Source organism: Perna viridis, chromosome 1 (genome assembly GCF_037379345.1).
Source record: "Perna viridis isolate PV_CMFRI_1.1 ecotype Kerala chromosome 1, ASM3737934v1, whole genome shotgun sequence".
NCBI classification, from domain to species: domain Eukaryota; kingdom Metazoa; phylum Mollusca; class Bivalvia; order Mytilida; family Mytilidae; genus Perna; species Perna viridis.
The window spans coordinates 6,612,829-6,635,199 of NC_142445.1; the positions used below are offsets into that span (position 1 = coordinate 6,612,829).

Here is a 22,371-nt window from a genome sequence, read left to right on the forward strand (position 1 = left end):
CGTTCATCAGAAATCTCTACATTTTTTTTCTAAGACACTTGAGTCAAACATATCCGTATTTCTGGCCTTTGCATGATGCAAAGATCAGTTGGCTTCAAGTTTCAAAGATCCAAAAGTACCATTTATCGATGGACAGCAGATCTTTGAACGCCTTAAGTTACATTTGGAAAGTATCAAAACAAAGAAAGGTTCAGTTCAGATATTTTACAAATTTATTTTTTATTCTTTAAATTTTGAATAGTCTCGCCATTGCCCGAAACAATTCGATAAGGGTTCTCTAACATGATTTCATGTTACTAATTTGTAGTGTCTCGGAAATTGAGAAGTACAACTCTCATGTCTGTATTTGACCGGCTAAAAGTATAGGCCTTAGTAGAACACTGGCGACCTTGTGTTTAGGTTACAGACCACCAAGCATTTGGAACGTACGCAAAAATAGTCCTACGCAGAAATTACCCCTGTTCCTCATAGTGCTGTGAAAAAAAGTGCTCATCTTATTTAAAAAATTTAAACAGTTTCTGAAAGGAAAAACATTTCTGTACAGTTTATAGGTGCATTTTGCTTCTTGTGATGTGAAACCTAATCTCCATAATGATTTCTAAATATACCCCTATCTTGTGAAAACACTGGGATTTCCCATGCTATTTATAGACCCTTCACTTCCGGTGACCAGTACTGCACAGCAAGTCTGCTAACCCCACATGCCACTCTGAGGATTGTGAGCTGACATATGTAGAATCATGCTGATATATAGTCCTCTGCAGGTTAAATGTAAGGTAAAGTCCAGAGAAGCCATCGAATATTGTGAAATTAGCATAGAAGCCTATGGGAAGTGGAATTAGTGGTTTCTAGCCTTTAGTAGATTCTAAAATCACAAATCTTTTCATATAACTAGTTTTATTGATGAATAAATATTAAAAATGCACTGACAGCCTCGCGGTACTTGGAAATATTCCTTTATGCTACATAAGCAAGATTTATCTTATTTTTTTAACGCGAAGAGAACAGTTAAAATATACTCAACATGTATATTCAAACAACTTTTTTTTTATAAACATCCAATAATGATTTGTTCAAGTATGCAATGCATAAAAGTCTGTTTTTTCTAAACAAAAAAATGAAAGTAGATTTCCATAAAAATCCAAAATGTATATTCATCATTCTGTAATGAGACCTACAACTTGTGAATGATAGATGAATAAAGAAGGAAGTTGTTCTATAAATCCTTCGAGGAATTCGTAAAGCTGAATCTAAATGTAAATTAAATGTAAATGATGGACTTTCTTTAAAGAAAGTGTCATGAAATTATTATTATTTGTTCACTTGGCAATTATCGTTTTAAATCGGAAATAGACTGCCGCAAGAATCAAGTCGGCAATTTGACAACTGTATTTCTTTAAAGGTGTTTTAAGCGTTTTTCTACAAAATGTTATTTCATATCAAAAGGAGCTCACACGACTGCAAATCACTAAAGGCTTCTGAAAAGCTTACATAAAAACTCCAACAAATTAATCTGATTCTGGAATATGAAACATCATGTCAATCACACTGGCTGAAACAACATGTCAGTCACACTTGCTGAACACGTCATCAAATAGTAAATGACTAGGTATAATCTCCTTCAAAGATTCATCCTAAAACTTTGAAACAATCAGAAGGTCTGGTCATAAAAAAAAAACATTGTTGCATTTCAAGTGTGATAACTGCAACAAAAAGGTTTCTGTAAAATTTCATTCCAATCACATAAAACAAAGCAAGCACTTAAATTCTTCAGTTTCCCATGACAACACCTACAACTATAAGAAGTTATCATAGAGCTCAAATCGCATTAAGACAAGTATATATATGCTTGTGAGTATACAAGAAGAAAGAGTTACATATGATCCATATGACAAAATAAGACATTGAGCAAGGAAACATGAGCTCCCTATTTGACTTTTTTATTTTTTACATCATAAATTAAATACAATTTTTTTCACAATTTGGAAAATTTGTTCGGAAACATAGAGACAAAATTACATACCCTGAAGCATTTGGAATGTAGAAGATTTTCTTTCAAAAAGACAATAGTATATGCCTTCAACATTTATCGGAAAGGGTTACACTGTATCAACTTACATTCCGTATTTCAGTTTATTATAAAAGCTATAGAAATAAAACATAGGTCAATAACGGTGTACAACGTATCCTTCTTTATTTATTTAAGTAGCAGTCTTTGTAAGAATCATGCAAAATCTGAAAAATGTGATACACCCCCCAAAAGACTACATATTTTTATTTTTGTAATTAAGTTGTTTTATGAGTCTATATTGTAAATGTGTTATTATTCATTCAAATCTGTCTGCTCTTAGGAGAAAATCAACATTGAAAATCTAATAGATTCTATTGTATTGGAGTGTCATTCACAGAGTTATATCCTCCAAGTTTGAAATTACAGTGTATTCTATATAATTTTTATCTCCTATGAACATGGGTTATATGAAAAACCACGTTACTTTCTGTTTACCATTACATTTTAAACAAAATATCAAAAATAAAAATATGTAGGCCTTCCAACCATGAATCACACATTGCATGATTCTTATGTGGAGTGTTACTTAAATCATCAAGTGTTGTCTTTCGATGACGACCTTTGTTTGTTAAAAGGTTGAAAGAGACGTCTTGCATGAAAACATCTGGGTTTGTCAGTCCAGCCGATAACCAGTTGTTAGCTTTCCAATTATGTTAAGTGTTACTAATTGACAAAAGGTTGTATTCAGTTTGTTGTAAAGTTGCTATTGGATAGGACGCGATTGTACAGGCCGGTTTCATTTGTATTAAAGACATCATCAGTTGATACTAAGTACGTTGTAAAACAATTATTCTAACCTTGAGTTTACTTGAGTTTCCGGATAGTATATACGTCACCGTCTTTGACCCATTTCGATGAAGTGTGTTCTCAAACTCCAAAGCAGCTCCAGTTCCGAAACGTTTAAGTTCCTCTAGTATTCTGGAATGGCAAAAGCAGTGCCGGCATGGAAGAGACCAATGTTCCGGAGTTTGGTGTGTTCTAATACATGCTACTGTTCCAAAAAAATCGGACAAATTTCAGTGGGTTATTCTTCCAATGAATGTTAAAAGCGTTTTTTAAAAAAATTTCAGAACTGGCTTCTACAACTTGGTAGGTTATTCAAGTTGTCCACTACCCTCTGCAACAAGCTGTTTTCCTTTTGTTTGTTTAACATGTTTTGTTTTGTTTTTAAATTTTGTACTTGTGTCCTCAGGTATTAGTATTTGAGGGAACATGTAAGTGCACTTTACTTTGTCTATGCCGTTTACGATTATGTATATTTCAACAAGGTCTGCCCATGGTCTCCTGTATTGTAGTGGTTATTTTGTCTATTCCGTTTACGATTAGGTATGTTTCAACAAGGACTGCCCATGGTCTCCTGTATTGTAGTGGTTACTTTGTCTACTGAGTATGCCGTTTACGATCAAAGCACAGAAGGTGCTGAAACTCGGAAGTCGCTTGGCGTGCAACCTGCAAGATAGGTTCCCGATGGCTATTTTTGAAGCAATGTGCTAGAGTGCCGGTCATGACACGGACTAAAGTTTGAGAATGTTTTGGTGTTGAACCCATGTTTCCCTTGCAACCTGCAGCAAAACAAAACAAAGATGTACACAAATATCGTGAAAATAAGATTATTGCCTTTGTTTGCGTTCTTGAGACCTCAAACTTGATGTTGATTGTGACGCTTCTTGATAAAATAATTTTGATTATAATACCATTCACGGGGCTAGTTAAAATCCAACACCACCCAAAGAGAGATAATTCCAATTAAATTATATTGGCTTTTAACTATCTTCTATGAAATTACTACGCGGCCAAGCGGCAAAAAATAGTTTGGCGTCTCGATTTACCAGTTCGACAATATTTAGCTGAAAATTAACACTTAAAATGTTTGAAATATCATTCATTTTGGATATCGACAATATTTAGCTGAAAATTAACACATAAATGTTTGAAATATCATTCATTTTGGATATCGGTGAAATATTTAAAGTTTAAAAGAGAACCATGCATTAATTTGAAGAAAGCATTTCCGTCATTGAAGTTATCTGCCGGAAGCCTTTTTGTCATTTTTATAATTACAATACTCGAAGCCACTCACGTGACTTCCGAGTAATTAGTATGTTTCAACAAGGTCTGCCCATGGTCTCCTTTATTGCAGTAATGGTAACTCATGATATTTTAATCTTTCACCTTAACTGAGGTTTTGGATATCTCTTAGTAGTCTCGTGGATGTCATGGAACGTTTTCAACCAATATAACTTCTTTCTTATTTGTAAATGACCAGACTGTGGTACCATAATCAAGGTGGAGTCTTACTAAGCTTTTATAAAAAAAAACCCATTTATTTGTCTAGGTATTTAAAGGTTCTGTTCATTAATCCCATTTTTAGGTTAGCGTTTTTTGTCTTCGTTATTACATAAAACTGTTTTGTAACATGAATCTTCTTTTTTCCTTTGATCTTTTTATGGAATAACATAGAGACGACAAGCATGTACCAAAATGTATGCTCTAAATTGAAGCAACCAAATAATATTGCATGAAAAGTCACATGGGCCTATATAATGCAATGAGGAAACAGCCATGAAATAACCAAAGCACTAAAACCAATATTGCATGGGTAAGCTCCGCCTCTTTGGGAAAAGATTACGCCTACAAAAAAGCACACATACAAATGTCAATTTTATTAGGTTTCATATAATAAAATACAAATCTTTAAATCTCTGCAGGTTTTCTTTGCCAGACAGAGAACAAAAAATATAATGTCTACTCATTAATTTAAAGATAGAACCGAAAAAATACACATTTCTTTACTTTTGAAACATATTAGCAAAAAAAAAAAAAAAAAACCCCAAGTTGAACATAATGTATCGAAATGAAATTTTGCTCAAATACAGAGCTAAAAGTTAGTGAAAGTTGAAGTTGCAATTTGAAAATTGAACTACCCCTTTAGTATTTGTAACGTCTTTAAGGATTTCTGGTGTGGTCCGTTGACGAGAGAGAATGCGTCTGCCATACTGCCTACTGTGCGGGTTATTAGATTTTCCCGCCAAACGTTATTTTTTTCTGCACGGACTGTCATGGGCGTGTCATTCATGTTACAAATCATTTATAGCAACGCCTTCCTCGTTAGCCAAATAAACTTCTCACGCTGCGCGTTCGAAAGTTTATTTGTCTAACTCGGAATACTATGCTATAAATATAACATAATAGGTTATGGATTAATAGTATACGCTATAACCACTGTAGGTCATATATAGGTGTTTTTTACGCTATAACCACGCGCACTGTAGGTCAGATATTTATGAACAACACAATAATGACTTTACATGTTTAATACGTCGTAACTTAAATGATTCGACAAACAACTTTCTATATGTAAACATTGACGTCATACATTCAAACCATATCAAGTAACAATATTAATCATTTTAACCCATGCATTCGTCTAAATATCAAAATGAATTCCGTTATTACAAAAATGTTCCAATCTCTCTATCATATAGGTTACAGACCACCAATTCAACCAATGAGCATTTGGAACGTGCGCAAAAATAGTCCTACGCAGAAATTACCCCCTGTTCCTCAGAACAGCTGAAGAGCTGTGAAAAAAGTTCTCATTTTATTTTAAAAATTTAAACAGTATCTGAAAGGAAAAATATTTCTGTACATTTTATAGGTGCATTTGAAGCCTAATCTCCATAATGATTTCTTAATATACCCCTATCTTGTGAAAACACTGGGATTTACCATGCTATTTATAGACCCTTCACTTCCGGTAACCAGTACTGCACTGCAAGTCTGCTAACCCTACTCATTTTGATTGATTATTGGGGTTTAACGTCCTAGCAGCAATATTTCAGCTACATTCAGACGATGAACATGAAATGGATGATAAAATGAACATGAAATGATGATGAAATAAATAAGGAATGGGACACAAGGGCAACAAGGTCGACAAATTTAGATTGCCACTAGAAAAAAGGAGGGATGGGTAAGATCGGGCAATTTAGCCTTCTGTTGCGGAGCACAAAGGTTCCTTCTCCTATCGAATACCACAGCAGGGTTCTTTAACGTGCGAGGAACGTGGCATCTGTCCCAACACGGTGCACCACTATGGTTTGCGGTCAGGTTTTCCGTATTATAGCCTGACAACCCCAGCATGTAACATGCCAGGGGTACCCCATGCCACCACCTGGGGCACACATCCCAGTTGCTCTGTGGGCAGAGCGCCTAGCCCCCGGCTAGGTTTCTGAGCACTATTTAGTCGCCTTTTACGACAAGCTTAGCGCTGCTGCAGGCCTATTCTTTTAACACCCGGACCTGCACGGGGGATACTCATTTTGAGGATTGTGAGCTGACATATGTAGAATCGTGCTGATATATATAGTCCTCTGCAGGTTAAAGTTAAGGTAAAGCTCAGAGAAGCCATTGAATATTGTGAAATTAGCATAAAAGCCTATGGGAAGTGGAATTATTGGTTTCTAGCCTATAGAACACACTTTTCTCCGGGTTTCCACGTGTTATCGAATGAAAACGTATTTTCATTCGAAATAATCATCTAAGGTACATTCTGTGAAATGCGACCTCGTATTTTATATAACTTTCTTCTCCGTTTTGGTTTATACATTTGGTCTGGCACATATTATGTACAATGCCTGTCCTGCAAGGAATTCTTCCCATGTAACTAAACTGCAAAAACAAACAAATGGTTGTTATGTTTATTATGAAAGGTACTCTATTATGACAGTACTTCGATCCCACTGATGAAAGAAAAGGAGAAGTCGGTATAATTGTATATATAAATTTGAATTTAAAAATTCAAATGTCATTATAAGTTATTTTTGAATTCAAATTTTTATACAACACAATCAAGAAGATCCTAAAGGCATGATAGTACGTGTGCTGAGATACCCCCGTAAACCCACAACTCATTAACCAATATATGATTTTCAGGTACCCTTATACCTCCCATTTACGAATCTTTTTGTCGCCAAAAAATAAACTAAAGCATCTTTGTATTTTCTGGCTACTTTTTATACCTCATTGAGGCCAAAATCCATTTTTACGTTTTTTGATTCTTCGAACTTCTTCTTTCTATAAAATGAAGTAAATTATGTACCCCAATGTCTCAGCTTCACAATGGTAACAAGAAAGTTGCGGTAACACTGTGGGTTTTGGGGTAAAATGAAAAAAAGAATTTACTCCAACCCCACCGAAAAATCGCTTAAATTCACATATTTTGCATATCAAAACCCCTAGAGTATGCTTCAGTAAAAAATGGCTTATTTAATATTTTCTGTTTAGTTTTATCACAATTAAAACTTCTGGAGTTCATTTGACAATTTTCGTAGTCAAAATTTATCAAAGAAAAGGCAGCGAAAAGTGGGATTTTCGATTTTCAGAAAAAAAAATCACATAAATTCGACTCTACAAGTTATTGATCGACTAAAACGTCTCAACTTTGGTATCATTCGATAGATAATTTAATTTTCTACATAATTAAACCACGAAAAACTAATTTTCAAGAACGAATTTTCAAAACATGTTAAAATTACTACCCCTAGAGCTAGAAACTGGTCTCAGTATCAAATAGAATCCTGATTCTAGGCATACCGACACCGTAAAACTGATATTGTAGGCATTCATAATTAAGATAATGATATACCCAACATAACCGATGATTTTCCTTTTGGGACGACAAATACTATAAAATCGAAAAAGAGGAATTTCAGAATTTCTGAATTTCTTCTATATCACCCGTTATTTGTGCGTTGCAGTACATTAATATAGTGTCTTAGCGTCCAATTGAGCCCAAGTAATAAATATTTGAACTTTTTACCTGGGCCTATTTGGAAGAGAAGACACTACATGTACCGTATTACACACAAACTTGTTTAAACTACAATATTCTGAAAAGAAAATGACAATAACGGGTGATATAGAAGAAATTCCGAAATTCTTATTTTTTTTTACTGAAGCATAAATACTCCAGATGTTTTAACATGGAAAAATATATAAATTTATTAATAAGCGATTTTTTGGTGGGGTAGTGTTACATTTTTTTTTATTTTACCCCAAAACCCTAAGTGTTGCCGCAACTGTCTTGGTACCATTGTAAAGCTGAGACATTGGGCTACATAATGATACCTAAATGAGTTTAGGAAGGCTTTGACGTTCAAACAATCGAGTCCCAAATATCTTGGCTTTTTGACCCAGTGGGATATAAATATATGCTTATACTGAAAAAGAATCCGAGAATATTCTTTGGCGACAAATTGATTCGGTAATCACGGTGGACCCTCCCAATCCATGGACTATGAGAGGCATTTTTTTATATAGAAAACTTAATGACGACAGCATTAAGAGAAACCGATCAAGGTTTTACAAAGATTTTAACTTCTAACTGAGCAATGACAAAAAGGGTGTTCTGGCTTAGAAATTGAAGTGAAATTAATTATTAGAAACTTTCTCTTTTTTTTAAATCAAATCAGACGTACGGAAAACGAAGAGAGTTATAAAAATAATTTCAATTATTTACTGTTACATGTATATAATAGTGTCCTTCATTTAACTTTCTTTAAGACAACTTTAATTATGTAATTTATTTGGGAAACCAAGAAAAGATACTACACTTGTACAATAACGTACATGTATTGTGGAACTAGTTTATGAATCTCGTGAGAAAAGACTTCGATGTTCTCTTTTTATAATTCAGACTGCTTCAGAGTAGGGCGTTTTGTGGATAGATACTCAGTGAATTAAAATGATAAATTATAAATTATTCTAGGAATTGTATCTGGTTATACTTTCTACAATATGTTATTACAGAGAATTCGCTAGAAAACCTGGCAGAAAATCCAAGTAAGACTATATTATCAAAGGACAAGGAAGCTAACTCTTTACCTAGATCTTGAAATTGAAATTTATTTAATTATTTTTTTTTATCAATGAATAAGAAAAAACAATTTAGAACAATAAACAAAACAAAAAAAAAAACAAACAAATAAGAAAAGAAACTTTATTGAATATTAAAAATAAAAATTAGATAGCTTACCCAGTGTTTGTTTTATTATGATCCATTATCATTTTGGCTGCAACGTTGGCATGTAGATCTAAGGTAGATGAGTCACGTCTGAAAAAAAAAACTGTACTTAAAACGAAATTAGTATTCACCTGAATGAATTAACTTTAGTAAAACGTCCTTTAACTAGATGTTCTATGAAACCAGAATCGCCAACCTTGAAACATACAATATCAGTAAGTTGCAGTTGATAGATATTAGTGTACTATATGTTTCCTATCAGAGCCAAGAAAGGAAAACAATCCAAATAAACTGCTTCCTAAATAAAATACAACTTTGAGAGGTTTATCTTATAACAACTTGCCAGACAGTTCGTCATGAATACAAGCAAAAATAAAAAATCCAAAAACTTAGTTTCAGCCTTTGCAGGATCATCACTTTTTAAGTCGATTTTGTTATTAGCGATTTCTTGCGCTCGTAATTTCAGTACTACACATTCGTCTATCGATTTGCATAATTATATATTACTACAACACCTTATGCAGCTGATCAGTGCCGAAAAACCAATTTTAGCTTCTTACGAGATCAAAATGTACCTTATATACTATACATGTATTAGTATGTGTTCTTCGTGTGTTTTTTACTTGTATGAGAGATGGAAGTTTACATTAAAAGATAAAATGATCGATTAGTATTGAACTTTTTGTAATATAGCTGAGAAACGCCTAGTCTCCGAGTTCGATACGTTCTAAAATGTCAAGTATAAATTATTTTCGAAAAAGGTATACATTTATCTTGCTAGTAATGTACAAATATACAATGTCAAAAGATGTGAAATGAATAGAACATGATATTATCCGTCGACCTAAAAAAAGTTTCAGCTCACTAAAATAAGTGATTTTTAAAAAAATTCCGAATCAAGTCCATACATTGAGAAAATCACTGATTGATTGGGTGTTAAGTTTATTTGAGCATTGAATTCGCATGAATGTTGAAAGTAAGCCAAAATCAGTGGCATAGAATATTTGACGATTACCGACTTTGAAGATTTAAAAAGTTGTCCAATAAGATACAACATGTCATAATGTTAGTTTTGTGCCTAAAAAGCAAATAGTATTTTTCTTATTTTTCTTCTACAGTTTAGTGCCTAAAGGTTCGTTTATGCCGAATGTCTGTACAAGGATTGTTGTGATCTCAATAAAATTATTTCAATTCTTTATATACAAAAGTGCGGAGGCATCGCTTTGTCTAGTTTTTTATACGTCTCATTGCTTTTCCATTTAAAAAATGGACGAAATATTGAGCATTAAAATGTAACCATGGTATAGCGGTTTAAGGTCTATCCAAACCATGATATAGCGGTATAAGGTCTATCCAAACCATGATATAGCGGTATAAGGTCTATCCAAACCATGATATAGCGGTATAAGGTCTATCCAAACCATGATATAGCGGTATAAGCTCTATCCAAATCATGATATAGCGGTATAAGCTCTATGCGAACCATGATATAGTAGTATAAGCTCCTATCCGGACCATGATATAGCGGTATAAGCTCTATCCGAACCATAAATTACGTATTATCGTTTATGTGTATTCCGTAATGTTCCTGATATTAAATCTCGGGACAATACAAGGAAATTCCTTATTATCTGTAAATGTTGAGTCTTAGAGACTGGTATTTGTACAATGCATACTAAAAGTACGACATACCCGTCTACAAGCTCGTCAAATTTTCGATACCAGCTTTTATATGCTATCAGAGCGTCTGTATGAGATATGAAGCCATCACTATCATCATCCATACGTGAAAAGAATGCCTTGGCATGGACTATCTCCTTTTCTGTAAGTAGGTCTAGCAAATCATCCTGTAACAAACAAGAAAACCGTGCGATTATAGTTTTGTCAAACATAAAACATGAAAGCTTGCTCCAACAAAAATAAATAAATAAATTTAATCATCATCGCCGATACTTAGTTGCGAAGGGTATGAAGTCCGTCCGTCTGTCTATTTCTAAGCATTGTTCATTACATTCCTTAAGGAAATTAGGAATTTCCATGGTCAAAGATTTTTATCACGACCAAACGTTGCTCTATTAGTAAGAATGAAGGGTTAATCAATTTGTTAACTTATGCGATGTTCCCAAAACAAAACTATCGGTTCGGCTAAGAGGACGACCAGTAGATTCTTAAGGGGGCTGGCAATTTTTTTCAAGTCAGAAATTTTATTTCCAGCCTGACGCAAGTCAGATTATTTGTTTTCATCATAATCTTGGCTAGATTATTTTGCATACTCATAAAAGAGCAATTTTTTTCTATGAAAATTTAAATGCGCATATCCGGGTTACCAAAATATGTGGTTTGTGTTCTATATCAAAACATGTGTTACTTTTTATGTTTATTATTATAGACATAATGAAATGAAGTTAATTCTCTTTAATACAAGGCATAGTCTCTGCTATATCCGACAGGTGGCATTCCTGGACCTGAAATATGTCCCAAATCTAGCGGGAAATGTTACGGGACTTTTTAGGGGACAGATTCGCTTATCTGTATATATGAATGAATTCTACAATTACAATATTCAACTACACATTACCCCAGTAAAGTCATTTATGTACAGAGGATTCCACTTAATTGCATACCTGATTATTGCATATTTCTGTTATTTGCATAGCATTTTCAAGAACCAAATCATTTCCCATCTCTTTCACGTTAAACATTCCTCTTAATTGCATAGGTCTAAACAGACATTCCTGTTTATTACATAATATTTTTTCCAAAATGTTATAAAAATTTACCCTTTCTGGCCTTAATGATGTATTTTTATAATTACTCAATTAAAAGGTTCAGATAATTCAACTGTTTTATATTGTGTTTTATAGTAAATTGAGTCAAAAAGCCATATAACTTTATTTCTTTGTTTGTAATTACATTATGTTGGTTAAATCAATGCCGTAGAATTGTTTATATAGGAACAGGAAGATGTTTAGGAGAATAAGATCATTAAGCATCTAATGGTCGTCCCCTAAATGGAGGGGATTTTTTACAGACACTATGGTGGTCGTCATTAAAATATTTCCTAAATAAAGTCTTTACATGAAAAAAAGTGTTAAATTGACTATGGCGGGTAGGAGCTGTTATTCGGTACGTATAGCAAAAATACTGTTGTAACTCGGTAACGAGTAACATAACGAGAAGGTATACTATTGTTACTCGCTTCACATAGCGAGTAGGGGCACTGTATGCTATTTTTACTCAGCATCTAGTGAGCAGGTATACTGTTGTTACTCGGTATGTATAATGAGGTCAACAAGTATTCTCGATTCGTAAAGCGAGAAGTCATACTTTTGTTACTCAGTGCGTATATAGCGAGGATTCATACTGTTGTTACTCAGGAAGAATATGATATAAGTTACTTACCGTAGATCGCTTGGCCAATGCGAGTTTTGCCTCATGGTTCAAAAACTGCCACCATTTTATCAAACCGTCATTGTCCGTATCCATCTGTTTGAACTGTAAATCTATCTGTTTCTGTCCGTTTTCTGAGGTTCCATCGTGAATCGTTGCTGTTTTGTACATTTTATATTCTTCGAGGTTTATAAAACAATCTGAAATAGGGGCAGAATGTTACGTACAGATTCTTTTAAACACACAGACCTAAATCATATGAAATGTCTTGAGAATAAAGCACTGCAAAAAATAATAAAATGGCATTAGAAACATGATTGGCTTCGACTAGGCAGCGCTATTTTAGACACTGGCTTGAGAGGGATCCCTGTGCATCTAAAATCAACTTTACTACGATCTATACTCCCCATTTCCGTATTAAATGTCAGTCTCTGTAATAATCAGGAAGTGGGTGAAACTTGGTAAGAAAATACACCATTTTGAAAGTTTAATTTGACTATTTGCACCATCAGAATCACGGATAAATGACGAGATTTTCCTTATCAAGTTGGAAAACTGAGTTATAGTAATTGTATTGAAATGCACTGAAAATGAACATTTCAAGGGCAGATAACTTAACCCTCTCAAAGCCTCATTTATTCCTAACATTCTAATGAAAAACTTCTGAGCAAAGCCAGTGATGCTGAGATCAAATAATAGTTTTTTTTTTAGATAGAGAAAGCATCCTGAGTGGAATTATATTGTCAGATTGGTGGGGTTTTGACATGCATGTTTATGATTTTCCCCTTTTTCCTGATTCTTACAAAAACATACTTAATTGTTCGTAAAATCTGTTTGTTAAAATAAAATGAAATGTTTCTGTAATTCACAGATTCCTTGACCTTGCCGTACCAATGCATCTGGTCCATGCCCCTAGTTTTCAATGGCGTCTGCGTTTCTCATTTACTTCTGTTCCTTTGTGCGTGTTCGTGTTCTTTGTTTTGTGGTTCTGTTTTCCCTGTCTAGTCTTTTATCCTTTGAATTTTTTTCTTGTGATTTCCGCTGGAATCTTTGTTCCATTGATTATCCCTTCTTAGACCTTATTTTCTGATGATTGATATACTGTATGGGTTTTAACATTTTAACAAAATTTTTCATTCTGGCTAATGATTTAGCATATAACTCGAAAACCGTAACTAGCATGGCAATTTACTCGACATCCTTTAACAAATTACCGTCAACGACGTAAAAACCCCTGGTGTTAGTAATGTATAACTGAGACATTTGATTTCTTTAAGCAAGAATAGCCATTCTTTGGATATTCGAAGAATAGAAACATTAAAGGTGCATAAAAGGTAAGGTAGCCAGAAAAAAAATGTTTCAGATTATCTTTGCCGACATATTTATTCATACAAATAGCATGCATTTGGATACCTAAAAAACTGGAGTTGATGAGCAAGGACGCTCAGATATCTCAGTGAATGTTAGGTCTCAGAGAAAAAAAAAGAAAATCACAAAAAATACGATAAAAATAAGTCAATCGAAGGAACTCAATATATAAAATAATCATGGATTTAAACGATTTTTTACACATCGGGAAATATTGCACTTGTACTTAAATTATGATGAAGCGCTTTTTAAAATGTATTTTATAAGACGTAAAGTTACCATGGTTACTGTCAATCTCGTCAAATCTTTCCACTAAATATCTCATCTCTTCTTCTCTTAAAAGGGTTGCCATATTGACCTAAAATCGTCATCATTAGTCATTCAAAAAACATCTGAAGATAAAAACTTAATTGCAACAAAAATGTTGCCATTTAAAAAAATGTCTTCATAGGCTATTACAAAACATGCTTTGGGTGTATTAGCTAGTCGTGTGATCATTTTTCCTGAGTCACATCTTCAAAAAGATTTAAAACATTTAAATAGATCAGTGGTATTATATACACTTCCTGAACAGGTCGAATAATCAATCATTCGAACACAAGAGACTATGTGCTACTATGACTTGTCTTATAACTAATCTCATGACTGGAGAATTTCACTTACACAAAAATGACAACTCCAACCAATGTTGTTATCTCCCCTGTCTAAGCAGTCTTTGTCGAACTGAGAACATTCGGAATCTTTCAGAACAAGTACACAGTTTCTATGGAAAGCTCTGGTACATACGCGACACGGGAAGATGTCCTTCGAGAACTGGGGGAATTGTTTTCGACAAACAAAACAAAACTCGTCGTGGCCTTCTTTGGAGAACTGAAATGAAAATCATAAAAAAAACATGAAGACGGTGCATCAAAACGTCAACTTTCCCGTATCGTGCAAATTAAAACATAGATGGTACGGGCTTAAAATCATAAGGTTTAACATTATAATAACAAGGTGTTACATTTTGTTTTCGTGTAGCAATAAGTGCACCTGGATTTTTTAACATACAAATTGTAAAAGAAAATATTTCAGGTTTAATAGAAGATAATGCATGAAATACATAAATAACATCTCTGGTGAAAATATATGAAATTTGGAATTTTCGCGGGAAAAAAGGGCTACCTGATTAAAATCACTCTGACATGTTTATCAGTGGCGTAATCAATGATTTAATTCTAAGTAGATTGGAGTAGGGGAAAATCAGGTATCTTATAGGAGCTTTTCTTTTGAATCTCTCAAATTTGAACCTAGATTTAATAGCATTTGTGTATTAATTCTTATAACACAATCAAATTTGTACAAGTGACAAAAGTAAATTGAACCATTTTATGATAGTTCATAAATACTTGAGTTTGAGTTTTTAGGACAATAGTTCATAAATGTAAGTTTTCCACTCTACATAACTGTATACTTGATTTTGGTTAAAAATGTTTTGACGATACTAAGCAAGACAATTTCATATAAAACAATGCAATGAAAACTATTTTTTCTTATCTCACTAAATCATTTACCATTTAAAGTTTGTTAACACCATATTGCTACCCCATCATTCATTACGATAAACTGTCTTCAATGACATTGTTTTCAACCGATACTCTCAGTGGAACTTGTATTTCAGATTGAACATACCGTGTATTCTATATCCTTATCTGTATAACGAGTCTTAGGTGTTTTAATGAGAGAAAATTTACGGACACGAAATTGGTAATGTTGATCATCACTGGTTTCCTTTTCTTCCTCTTCTGATTTTAAGTCTTTTACCATTGTCTCAACAAACTTCAGAAGTTCAGCACGTTCCTTTTCATGATCTCTGCAGTGCTTTGCAAAGCTCCCGATACATTTAGCCTTAATTCTAACAGAATTCCACAAACTAGGCTGCTCGGCTGCCATGATCAATGGAGGTAAAACCCAAATGGATACAGAATGTCCGCTAGGTCAGTTGGATACAGAATGACCGCTAGGTCAGCTGGATACAGAATGTCCGCTAGGTCAGTTATATGTTTTCACCGTGTAATGGTGATTAACGAACGGTTTAATTTTATAACACTTCAGTGGTTCAATTTGGAAAATTGAACTATTTTTAATCTTTATTTTTTATTATTAATCACTTCTATAATCCATATCACTCAAGTATAAAAAAGATTTGTGAAAGGTTATAAATCTATAAACTTATTTATGGAATAATGACTTAAGATGGTAATTATCGGATTTAGCTTCTTGTTCATTACCCTACTTGCCATTAAAGTCATCGTGACTTAAATAACGAAATGTTATTGACAAATCATAAATCAGTTACAATAATCAAGAGTATTGAATGTCTTTGACTGTGTATAATATGTTTTAGAGGAAGATTATGCTTCTTGATCCGTTGTTTTTGTATTTATAGGTACAAGATCGTCAAGAAATAACGATCAAATTACAAGTAAATAAAATACATGTAAATTTAAGTAGCAGTCATTGTAATATGTGCTACACCCCAAAACATAAAGGCTACACATTTTTGTTTTTGTTATTAAGTCGCTTTGTACATCTATATGATGAAATGTATAATTATTCATTTCAATCTTTCTGCTCTTAGGAGATAATTCACATTGAAAATCGAACAGTTTCTATTGCATCTTAGTTCATTTACAGAGTTATCTCCCTTAGTTCTAAATCACACTGTGCTTTCTCTATAATTTTTTATCTCTGAACAAGGGTTCTTTGAGTAGCCACATGTAATGTTCTCTTTTCTTAAGCATTTTAAACAAATAATCAAAAATAAAAATATGTAGGCTGAATTTCCAACCGTGTATATGTGTCACATTTTGCATGATTCTTAGCTCGAGTGCTGCTTAATTTCTAAAGAGTAGTGTAGGGAACCAAGATTTTTAGCGGAAATTAAAAGAATATAACCCAGGGACCAGACATGGAAAACAGACACACAAATAAAATAACCAAAATAATACATAATACAAAAATCTTGTCTTGTCTTGAGAGACACAGAAAATGCCTTTATACATGAAAGTTTGCCTGACACTTAGGCAGCACAATGAATAAACAACTTTCCACTGAGCTGCTAAGCTGCTAAGCTGCTAAGTGGATTTACTATCAATCCTAATCTCCAATAAAAATATATGTGCATGAAATTTAACATGTTTAATGAAAAAAGTCTTATACTTATGAAATTAAATTGGTTTCACTAAATATCATCAAGAAAGTTCTGTTTTATCAGACAAGCTGCTGTAAGGGTTTCCAAAACGAAAAAAAAACCTGATTTTTTTTCCAAAAAATTAAAAAGGAGCTTCCCACGATGAATATACTCAATTTCTCAAGTTTCAATTTATTCTTTGCAATATAATTATGAACTACTCTTGGTGGAGTTAGTTTTCCTTTACCAATGTTTAACTCTTCAATTATTATTCCATTGAAATGTTCATACTCGTTCTCATATTAGTTTAAACTATACATATGTCTTGTTTCTAATTTTGTTTTGTTTTGCTCAAAGTTCACGAAGACTTAAGATAAAAAATGGAATACATCCTCACAAAAAAGGGGAAAAAAAGACACATTACGTAATCATCGTGGCAATGAGCTGACACTTTTCATCCCGGTAGGGTAGAACAGAACAGAACAGGACAGGACAGAACAGAACAGATATCAAATAATAACAGTATCAAGGCATGGTCTTCTTAGGTTAAAGGAGCTACTAATAAATTCACCAATTTTCTTCACAATAGACAAGTTTTCTTGTGTTAATTGCCAGAAAAATTGTGAATATTCATCTAGGTTATCAAAGTTCTGACAAGTTTTAGGAATATACTGAAAGAGCAATCAACGGAATCAAGATTCTAGCGGAAATCAAAAGAATGTAATCCAAAGACAAAGGCCAGACACGGAAAACGGACACACACAACAAAGAACATAAAATAACCAAAATAACACATACTAAGTAACAAAAATAAATGAGCAACTGACTCCACTAAAAACTGAGAGCACGAACCAGGTGCACCGATAGGGTAAGCGTCCTCTGCTTTTCTAGAAACATCCGCCAAGTTGCTAATAAAAAGTCAAGTCCAGGTAGACGAAAGAGGACAAGAGAACTATGGCACGTTGAACAAATCAGTTTTCATGAAGCAGATGGATACATCGTAACGATCCACGAGTTCATGATGACCATAAAACTTTTGTAGTGATGAATTCAATATGAGGCTGACGTCACAGTATCTGTAGTATCCTTTATCTCAAGTTCTTTGGGGGTAGATGTGATGTATGAAATCTCAGAAACTTGGATCGTTTAACGATAGTACGTCATCTATATAGCGGAAACTGAGATTAAAGGATCTAGCTAAACGATGTTCCTTCTTTTGGATCAAATCAGTTATAAATTCAGCCACATAAGAGTAAAGGAATAGGTCAGCAAGTAGAGGAGCACAATTTGTTCCCATTGGAATGCCGACCGTTTGTTGAAAAACGCGTCCACCACACTGGACAAATATGTTGTCAATAAAAAATTCAAGCACTTTGAAAACATCTTCTATATATTTGGAAGATAATTTGGAATTGTTTGTTACTAAGAACTATATTTTTGTATCTAGGTGTACTGTCTTTTTGAGTAACAACGATGCATAATGTTTTGAGTCGTGATTTTAACTGAGTATGGGGGATAGAAGTATAAAGAGTTGAAAATCGTAAGTTTTAATGTTATTGTACTCTGATAATAATCTGGAATTTAGGGTTTCCGAAAGATCTTTCGAATTTTCAGGAGTAACATGTGTCGCGGTCGGACTTGAGACCCTCTTTGACAGCCGTGAGTATTAGAGTTTAAGTTTTGAAAGAGGTTTTGGGGTACATTTTGCAGATCCAACTATGTAGCGTTCATGCCTCAAATTATTAAAGAGGGAGCATTCAATTAAGCAATGGTGCCCATCCTCAGCTTTGTTATTTGTACAGTTCAAACATTCTTGCAGTTTCAATTCTTAATGAGTGAGCAGTGATCTTTAATTTACATAATGATTGCCTTTCTTTTTAAATAATGATATCTAAATATTTTTCGTTTCAGAACAATCTTTAAATCAAAAATAGGTGTCAACTAGGTCGCCTTTGTCAGTGTTCATTGATTGATACTTGAGAAGACTCCAGTATTTAAGAAAACTGTCGCATAATTTATTTTTCACAAACTTACATTAAGTACCAATTTTTTTTTTATCATCAGAATTAGGTTATGCTTAATTTTCTATTAACACCAAAAATGAATTTCGTAAATTTATTTTGTGACATTTCAGAAATATCTTGAGCAAAGGCTTTTCTATAGTATATTCATTTTTCATTTTCTGTTCTTATATGCATCACCCACGTTCCTCGCACGTTAAAGAACCTGCTGTGGTATTCGATAGGAGGCTAAAAACCACTAATTCCACTTCCCATAGGCTTCTATGCTAATTTCACAATATTCAATGGGTTCTCTGGACTTTACCTTAACTTTAACCTGCAGAGGACTATATATCAGCATGATTCTACATATGTCAGCTCACAATCCTCAGAATGGCATGTGGGGTTAGCAGACTTGCAGTGCAGTACTGGTCACCGGAAGTGAAGGGTCTATAAATAGCATGGGAAATCCCAGTGTTTTCACAAGATAGGGGTATATTTAAAAATCATTATGGAGATTAGGCTTCACATCACAAGAAGCAAAATGCACCTATAAAATGTACAAAAATGTTTTTCCTGTCAGAAACTGTTTAAATTTTTTAAATAAGATGAGAACTTTTTTCACAGCACTATGAGGAACAGGGGTAATTTCTGCGTAGGACTATTTTTGCGTACGTTCCGAATGCTCATTGGTTGAATTGGTGGTCTGTAACCTAAAGAGTCACTTTTTGTCTTAGAAAAAATAAATCACTATACAGGTATCTTCCTACACACATACTGAATGCATTTGCAAAGTTTCAGTGAAATGTGATAAGCACTTTTTTAAATATTTGATTTTTAAATATAGGGTAACCAAGTTGTGCGAGCAAAAAAGTGACAATATTCTACCATACTTAAATGCATTAAATATTTGCAAAGAACTTTTTCTGACTTTTCAAATAAAAAATATCAATCACAACTTGTTTTTTAACAATATTAATGAAGAAATAGTTTTAAAAGTAATCATTTTCTGAGAAATTGGTCTATTTTTAAAAATTTATTTCTGACATGCCTCCCCCTTTTTCTGGATCACATGTCAAAAATCCTAAATCTTTAAATTTTCACAAAAGGTGATATATTTGGCTTTAAATTTGTAAATACAGTGTTTTCACATTACAACATGACCAGTAAAGGGCACCTAAAGCAAAAAAAGTGCTCAATAATGGATTTTCCATGTTGCCATAGGGGAATGCTTATATGGCCTTAACCGCAGTAATGAAAGTGAGTTTTTCCTCATTTCTAACCTAATTTTTGCTCAAATCTACACAAAACTTGATTTCAAGTGCTTATTACCACCATATTTAGGTAAATATAGCCCTCAAAGTTTAATATTTGATATTTTTACTAAATTTTCTACGCTTTTTACAAGATAGGACATAAAAATCAGCCAAAAAGACCAATTTTCCATAATTTGGACCTATAACTTAAAAAAATGCATATTTTGAAGGATTTTTGTAGTGTATTCCTCTCATGGCAAAGTTAACAAGATCTTCAAGTAGTTTAAAGCTATTTCAAGAAACTTTTCATTTTGCCATGGCTTCAACTTAAGGCTAAAAACCACTAATTCCACTTCCCATAGGCTTCTATGCTAATTTCACAATATTCAATGGGTTCTCTGGACTTTACCTTAACTTTAACCTGCAGAGGACTATATATCAGCATGATTCTACATATGTCAGCTCACAATCCTCAGAATGGCATGTGGGGTTAGCAGACTTGCAGTGCAGTACTGGTCACCGGAAGTGAAGGGTCTATAAATAGCATGGGAAATCCCAGTGTTTTCACAAGATAGGGGTATATTTAAAAATCATTATGGAGATTAGGCTTCACATCACAAGAAGCAAAATGCACCTATAAAATGTACAGAAATGTTTTTCCTGTCAGAAACTGTTTAATTTTTTTAAATAAGATGAGAACTTTTTTCACAGCACTATGAGAAACAGGGGTAATTTCTGCGTAGGACTATTTTTGCGTACGTTCCGAATGCTCATTGGTTGAATTGGTGGTCTGTAACCTAGGAGTAGGAACCTTTGCGCTCTGCCAGAGGAGGCTAAATTGCCCGACCTTACCCATCCCCCCTTTTTCTAGTGGCAATCAAAATTTGTCGACCCTATTGTCCTTGTGACCCATCCTTTTTTTATCATTTCATGTTCATTTTATCATCCATTTCATGTTCATTGTCTGAATATAGCTGAAATATTGCTGCTCGGACGTTAAACCCCAACAAACAAACAAATATATGCATCAGAATCAGTATACGTGGTAAGAGTCGTTTCCAAATTTTGACGGAATTTTTCCGATTTAGTTTTGGAAAATACATTACTTTAGCGCCAAAAAGTTGTAAACAATTAGATATTATGGAACCGGACGTTTTTGCTTATAAAAGGTAATGACAACGAAAAACATGCATGTTGAATTATTAAGAAAATTTTCAGAATGGATGCTAGTCCGAATTTCCTCTAATCTTGCAACCCTCCTCTTTTTTATTTGGATATTGATATGTCGGGTTGGGGTCAGAACGATGTGCCATACAAAAAGTATGAGATTTAGCGGTACCGCTTGTAACGACTTTCAAGTTGAAATTGTGCATGTCACACCTACGTAGTTCGATTCCGGAATCATTTTCCTGTATGCTGATACCAAATTTGCTACAAAAATTACATTTATTATTGAAGTTTCGATAATTTTCCACGAGAGACCCTGTTTTGTTGACATTTTGAACGGTAATAGATAGTAGGCGGAGCTTGTTACTTTTGGAATGGAAGGGTAGCCGACTCGTAATTTTTCAGTGGAATTTTGAAATATTCTCTTAGATTCCGGTTTTAAAAATCGTTTCTTCTCCGTTCCGTTCCAAAGGTAACAGGCTCCGCCTACTCTTATTACGGTTTAAAATGTCAACAAAACAGGGTCTCTCGTGGAAAATTATCAAAACTTCAAAATTAAATGTAACTTTTGAAGCAAATTTGGTATCGGCATACAGGAAAATGATTCCGGAATTGAACTAGGTAGGTGTGACATGCACAATTTCAACTTTGGAAGTCGTTACAAGTGGTTGAAGGGCGGTACTCAGCGGTACCGCTAAATCTCAAATTTTTTGTATGGCACATCGTTCAGACCCCAACCCGACATATCAATATCCAAATAAAAAAGAGGAGGGTTGCAGGGTCAGAGGAAATTCGAATTAAATGGATGCCCACCCTGAACACATAATTTGAATTTTAATAGAGAAAGGAACAGATATGGTGTACCCATAGGTACTTGTTTCATATTAAACTTTTACCTCCTTCAGTGTCGCCCAGTAGCCCAT

General features: G+C 33.8%; 2 protein-coding genes across 4 annotated transcripts in view; one reads left to right on the top strand and one right to left on the bottom strand.

Moving 5' to 3' along the window:
* Positions 1-5,386: 5,386 nt before the first annotated feature.
* LOC148627013 (PHD finger protein 24-like) lies at positions 5,387-15,773 on the bottom strand (the record flags this gene model as incomplete). The annotated part of the gene is made up of 7 exons (XM_088564807.1): positions 5,387-6,742; positions 9,108-9,185; positions 10,800-10,942; positions 12,498-12,685; positions 14,133-14,211; positions 14,517-14,723; positions 15,525-15,773. Coding segments are annotated over 7 exons (1,014 nt in total), but the record flags the coding sequence as incomplete, so codon positions are not given.
* A 5,607-nt stretch (positions 15,774-21,380) lies between these two features.
* Positions 21,381-22,371, top strand: part of LOC148627014 (sister chromatid cohesion protein DCC1-like) — a 44,936-nt gene continuing 43,945 nt past the window's right edge. For 2 of the 3 annotated variants that reach the window (XR_015919466.1, XM_088565595.1), the window contains exon 1: positions 21,381-21,450. Coding sequence is in view for 2 of the 3 variants with exons in the window: in XM_088565595.1 (XP_088421721.1) it covers positions 21,422-21,450 (29 nt within the window). In the remaining variant the exon portion in view is untranslated. The remainder of the gene's footprint in view (positions 21,451-22,371) is intronic. The other variant, XM_088565605.1, reaches the window with a different exon arrangement.